General features: G+C 28.3%; 1 protein-coding gene across 1 annotated transcript; it reads right to left on the bottom strand.

The window, feature by feature from the left end:
* Positions 1–3,441: 3,441 nt before the first annotated feature.
* LOC132921231 (KRAB-A domain-containing protein 2-like) lies at positions 3,442–4,924 on the bottom strand. The gene has a single exon (XM_060984130.1). The coding sequence runs from the start codon at positions 4,392–4,394 to the stop codon at positions 3,630–3,632; it is 765 nt and encodes a 254-aa protein (XP_060840113.1). The 5' UTR covers positions 4,395–4,924; the 3' UTR covers positions 3,442–3,629.
* Between the last annotated feature and the right edge of the window lie 2,418 nt (positions 4,925–7,342).

Below are 7,342 nucleotides of genomic sequence, written 5' to 3'. Positions count from 1 at the left end.
CACAATTGAGTCTCTCGAACGGCAGACTCCCGAATAAATTTAAATGTCTTGCTAATAATAATATTACAACATAATAATACAGTATATAATCTATTGATATGGATCTATCATATTAATCTATCATCTATGGTAATCATCAATCTTCGCTATTCGTCGGAGACGATTGACGGTTGTAATCATTTTAACGGAGAAAAAAGTAGACGTACAAATCGTTAAACCGTACTTTAATATATATAATATTTTACACGTATATGCCGTTCTGTTCAGCTTATTTTTATGAAATATCTCAATATCTTCAATTCGAAACGTGGTGAAGACGGACGAGGAAAGGTGTTCCTGGGTCGGCGATGTGGTTACTGAACGTATATGGACATTAAATATGACACAACTAAGTTTCACAAAAAAAATCGATGTTTACGTGAGTTTGATTTTCTATAATTTTGGAGCTTTAATTTACTTTTTTAGACATAAAAAAAATACATACTTATTGCACCGGACAATCTACTACACGCCGGGTGACGTATACGTATGCATATTTTATTCCCGAACGCGCGATGCACAAAATACGTGAAACCAAAAATACATAATCGTCATATTAGTATATTACCAGAGTACCAGACCCATTTTATATAATAATTTATATTTATATTAATTGTATAAATAGCATTTTTCATTTTTAACTGCCCGAGTACTTGACTAATATAAGTTTTTTTATCCCTAACAAAAATAAAAAGTTTTCTGAAAAGACGCATTAATATTTTTTTATAATTGTCTGAATTTTGAATTTTTATAACATTATTAGATATTCATTTCATATTTCTGTGAAAACTATTTCTGCTCAACCGATTTTTATTTTTTTTTGTAGTAATTTAAAAACGAATAACTGTAGTTATTTGAAAATTTCAACAAATGTTAATGTTTGCATTTATTATACATATTATAATTTTCAAAATATTTTGACTATACACTTATATGATAAAATAACAATAGCACAATAGCAAAAATAGATGCATTTATTATATATTTATATATATATATATATTAATATCGCAAATTATCTGAACATATTAACATTAGAACCTATATATAAATAGTATGAGTAGGTATGTATTATTCCTAAATAGGACGGTACCGAAACGGCAATGATATAGGTAGTCACATGTGTATATAACGATGAGTCGAATGTGAATAACTGCTTGTATTTAGAAATGAATTTTATTTATTTTGTAAGTCCTTCTTTATTATACGTAGATCATAATCTATTAACTATTTAGTATGAAATATTAATTGAATGATTCAACTTTTCAATATTTTTAAAATTATTAATCATTTAGTTCAGCCAACCCGTAAACTGCTGTATATAGCTACTATAGTAGGTGACTACAATACTACATGTAGACTAGGTTAAGTATGTCACTATAACGAATTTGTACAATTTGAATTAAATTTTCAATGTATAATGCATAAATGCATTGTATACAATGTAAAATTATGCTGGTCGAAGATGGTCTTATTTGTTGGTGAGAAATTTTACCAAACAACTATTGAAATAATAAAATTATAATTTAAAAAAATATTCAGGATATACAATTATTATGGTTTTACGTATGAAATTAATTAGATACCAAAAGTTTCGTATGCAAGACAGCTGAAATATAAAAATGAATCCTATAATATCACAAAGAGTTCTATAAAAAAAACATATGATCTATCATAATATTATATTTCTCATCCATGGCAAACATCAATCGCCGTCATTTGTAGGAGACGATTAACCATTCTAATATTTTATTGAACAGTCGTCAAACAACAGCCTTCAGTACATGACAAGTGCTCTCATTTTCATAAAAAATTTCAATCATTTCATTCTGAAGCGCAAAGAAGACGAATGAAGAAATAAGGGCTAGCTGTTTCTTCGGTGGCTGATGTGCACGTTTGAACTTTGATATGGCACAGCTTGATTTCGCCGAAAAGCGTCGAAGGATACTTACGTAGGTTAATTTTCCCATAATTATGGAATATTAAATTTATCTTTTATACTTAAAATAAATATTTATTGACGTGTACAAGCTGCTATACTTGGATGACAGACTTATATTTTATTTCCAATCGTCCAATGCAATGGCCGGCAACCAGTGAGCTATTGTCTACGGCCCGCTTTAAATTCTAAAACGAGGAATTTTTTTTTTTTTAATTTAAAGTTCTAAACAATATTTTTTTTGCATAGTAAATAATTTAAGTATATTAATTTTTTATTCTTTTCTTGCCCGCAAACAGTTTTTAGTTTGTGAATGTGGCCCGAGAGTCCAAAAAGGTTAACCACTGGTCCAATGTATAAAATAGCCAAGAATAAAATTAAGTCGTCAAGTATATCTTGGATATGATCTATTTAGTACTTTGGGTGGTTAATAGTAAAATAAAATAAAAAATTTCAAATCTTGTCATAATATCGAAAACACAAAAAAACAAATGTATTATTATACGCTATATACTTGTATAATATCGACAAAATTAATTTATTAATTTAATTTTTATTAAAAAATGCTAATTATAGAATTTTGAAAAATTTACCAATTATCTACATTATGATTTCTCTATAGGTAAATTGTATAATTTTAAAAGCATTTTCATTATTTAAAACAATTATATATATAATACTAGCTGTCCCGGCACGGCGTTGCCCGTGTAGTAGTTGGTTATTTGGCATTTTCGTAGGCCATGTATTAGTGTTATTATGTATGAGAAAATTCAAAAGTAATAGGTAAAGTATCTAAATGTTGAAATTAAGCACAAACCAATGTTATTCATCTTATATTAAATTATAGCCGACCCGTCACAGCTCCGCCCGTGATTGGTTGTTTATTTTGTCTTCGGATCATGATATGTAGTATTTTTTATTAGTGAAAACTGTGTGCTTTATTAATGTTTTTTAATAGCAAAAACTGATAAATGGATCAGAATCCTTGAAAATTGAATTAATAATTTCTTAATAAGTTGTTAATTTATTCATTAAAAAAATAAAAAAATGTATATTCACAATATTCTTATAAACGTATACAGTGGCGTAGCTAAGAATTTTAGTTTAGGGGGGGGCAAAATTTCAAAATTGTTCATAATAATCATGGATTATATAACGTTAAATACACAAGTATATAGCTGTTACGGGTAAGGTCCAAAAACGGTTAGTGTACATATTACCCGGGTAATATGAAACTTATCCATATGAATAGTGTAATGTATACATTATCCACCTTAAATATGTATTATCCAATCAATTTATACATTATGCGGTGTGCTGTGGATAAAGTATTTGTATTACTATAATCGTAAACTGATAACAAACTGAAAATAAACTACTTGACTTGGATAAATATTTTTACCATCAAAATTGTTCTTATAATCAAATTCATAAATTGGCTATTTTAATTTTTTTCAAAAATATTTAAATTAAATTTTATTTTATTTTATTTTCAGTAGCTAATGAAAAATAAACATAAAAAAATTAAATTATTCATGTATCATCGCTAAAGTCTCTTAATGATAAATAAAAAAAAAATTGAAAATATTAATTAGAACAAAAGTTTTTTCAAAAGTCAGTTCTTTCTGTTACACTTACATCCTGTATATTGTCAACAATTTACCCCTTTATCGGAAACATTATGATCGTCTTTTTGTTCATAGTCTGTTACGACACTTTGCAATATTTCTTCCAATTCTTGTTCAGTGGTTAATTTTTCCACTGCTTCAGCTGGTAGTAAAGATGATGACAAACCAATTTTCACATCAGTGCCAAACATGGCCATGTATGGTGATCTTTTAATGCCGTCGTGATAGGCCCTATTTTTCATTAGCTGTACAAATCGAAGTCCCTCCGACCATGATTTACAGTTATTTGTCTTCATCCATGTTATCAACATATTTTGTATGTCTTGGTTTGCTCTCTCGACACTCCCTTGTGACTGACTGTGGCGTGGTTTTCCATGAACGATTTTCAGTGTGTCCCACATTTCTTTTAAGTCTTCTATTATTTTATTTACAAACTCACGGCCATTGTCAGATTGTAATATCATCGGAGCTCCGAAAATAGAAAATATGTCAATAAGATGTTTTGCAACTTCTTCTGCTCTCTTTGTTTTTAAGGGTCTTAATTGAACAAATTTAGTAAGGTGATCCTGATATACCATAATAAACCGGAACTCTCCATCCCCCTGCGATTGCATATCAATCAAGTCCACTTGGCACCTACTATTCATTTCCGAAAACACCATTGGTTTAATCACTAGACCCTTACTTTTAGATTTTTGTTTTGATTGACATGATTCGCAAAATTTTAAGTAAATAGATACTGCTTCTTGTGTTATATTTTTATACTTTTTTTTAACTTCAGCATTCATGCGGTGTTTTCCACCATGTCCAATACTTAAATGTACATCATGTAGCACATCATAGATATTTTCATCAGTAATATAGTACAAAATGTTTGTATTACCTTCCAACAACGGCAATATTAATTTATTTTCTTTTCCAATAGTAATGAGGTCATACCTTTTCAAAATTCGATATGCCTTGTTACTTTTTATTCCACTTGATCTCACATTTTTAATTTCCGAAACTATTTCATTATACTTAACTGCCGATAAATAAACTGAATTATTATTTTTTTCATTGACTATTTTATAAAAACATTCGTAAAATCTTTCGCGTGAAGTCTATATCTATATGTACGACACATGTATTAAAACGAACGACGAACTAGCACTGTACTAAATATTATGTGTTTAATCAAAAACAATTATCTACAATCGTAATTTTATCGTATACATTTTATCAAAGTACTTTAACCACTCAGTCGTAGATAATGTGTAAAATACCCGAGTAATGTACGAAATAAACGTTTTATAATTAGTATTTTTACTTTATCCGATAGGTATAGGTAGTGTTCACATTACCCGGGTAATATGTACACTAACCGTATTTTGTACTTTACCCGTAACATAGCCATATAGGTAGTAATTGCCCCTCCATATAAAAAATAAGTATAAAGTTCTTGAAAAATTAACAACAAAGCTAATTCGTTTGTTCATACCAAATCCTCCTATACGATTGATCTATTATTCACAATTTAAAATGAGAAATTGCATTTATTCCAAGAATTCCCATGATTCCCTCTGACTCGCCGTTTTCTTTCAAACAGCTTCAATTCCCGGTTAAAGTTTCTTTTGCGATTACGATAAACAAAGCTCAAGGTAAAACATTCAAGTACGTTGTCGTAGATCTTCGGACAGAGTGCTTTTCACGTGGACAATTATACGTGGGATTTTATCGAACTGGGGACCCAAATCATCTTATGATTTTAATTTCAACAAGAGATAAAACATAAAACATCATATACTCAGAAGTCTTTTAAAATTCTTCATCAATCATAAATTACTCAGCATTTCTTTTTTATCTGTATTTATACCACTAGAAAAATTTCAATCCGTTTCCATTAACCGTTTTTTATATTTACTTGCCGATCACATTAAACAATAATATTTGAATAAAAAATTCTACATATCATGGTCCGAAGGCAAAATAAACAACCAATCGCGGACGAAGTCGTGATGGGTCGGCTAGTTTTAAATAAAATACCTATACAAATATACCTACTGGCTACTTATATTGCTAAATATATATAAACTAGTATTCAATGAAGCTGGCAGTTTATTTTCTGAACTCAGATGAGATTTAATTACTAATTAATCAATATATATATATTATAAATAAATGTATCGTAATTTAATTATGAGTTAGCTATCAAGCCGTATAAATAGTAAATACAATTAGATATTACTTAGCAGTTTGGCATATACCTATCGATAATAATACATAATATATTTCCATCGCGTGTTAAACAGAAATAGATTGGTACTCCTAATGTATTCGTCATCAAGTCATCTCATTTAATATGCTAGCTTGGGCTAAAATAATTACAATACGTGGTGAGCATTCCACTTATTGTATTCTAACTTCTAACCTAACCTATGTTCAATGCGACAATTCATCGATTATATACAATATACGTACCTATACAACCTACCTACATATTATGTATATACTAGGTGTATAAATTATAAATGTATAAAATTCAAAAGTATGTTTTTAAAACAATAACATCGCCATTGTCGCACATGCAGTCCACGGGGGTGCCAGAGGGTGCTTAGGCGCTTAGCACCCCCAGCTTATTTTGAGCTAAGAATATTGTTAAAAGTGTAATTTTGCGTTTATAAAAATAAGTTTAATAAGTTTGTATTATTGTATTGGTAATGCACTAATACCATGGACGATGGACGTACTTTATATATATAATTTACATATTATATATGTACAATATTGGGTATTTGGGTTTGCGATGTTATTATGTTACCTATTTATAATTATAACGCATTTGAATTTTGGAAACGAGACCTTAACATCATAAGCTATCGGCTTGTCAATATTTAATTTATAGGTAATTTTATTTTACAATTTGGTTTTTACGAATTAAATGTTAAGTACCTAAATAAATCCCACAACAATTTGGTCAATAAAAAAGGTCTTTTAATAGTGATGTACTGATGTCTGATGATGTTTTAGGAGCTAAATATAAAAGTTTTATAGTATAGATGTCGTAGGTGGTACGCGAATATAAAAAGGTTGAGAACTGCTGCCCTAGGTAGTATATACATAATAAAATGATGCACGTATGCTTATTAACTATAATTTATAATTATCATAACAGATTATAATGTTTAAATAAATGAAACAACTTTCAAGTCCAATTATAAAATAAATCAAAAAGGTATTCTATAAAATGTATTGAATATAAGTTATAACATACGAGGTAAATAATAGATACCTAAGTACCTTTGTTATCTTAATGGTACAGATAAGCTCTAATAGCTCTATAATATAAAATAGTACGTATACTTATATGTAATCAGGTATATTTAAATATTAATAACAGTTATAAATTAAAACATATAAATAAAAGACAAATACAGCATACCAATCACTTTTACATAGACATTAAGACATATCAAACAAACTGAAATTAAACTTATTAACTCTCCTACCTATAACGGAAAAATTCCTCGGTCGAAACATAATAGAATTCATATAAAATGTATATACTAAAAAAATTGTACGAACAATTTGATTTTGTATATTTATTTAGTTATTTAAATAAATATCATTTTAATTGATATGAATTTATAATTACAATTAATGTCAAATAAAATAAATAAATTTAATAAATTTATAATTTTTTTCGTCTACTAAGCTCTATAGTCTATAAATTAGTACAACTCAACTCACTACAACT

This window comes from Rhopalosiphum padi, chromosome 2, assembly GCF_020882245.1.
Source record: "Rhopalosiphum padi isolate XX-2018 chromosome 2, ASM2088224v1, whole genome shotgun sequence".
Classification (NCBI taxonomy): Eukaryota; Metazoa; Arthropoda; class Insecta; order Hemiptera; family Aphididae; genus Rhopalosiphum; species Rhopalosiphum padi.
This window is presented reverse-complemented; position numbering and strand designations above follow the sequence as displayed.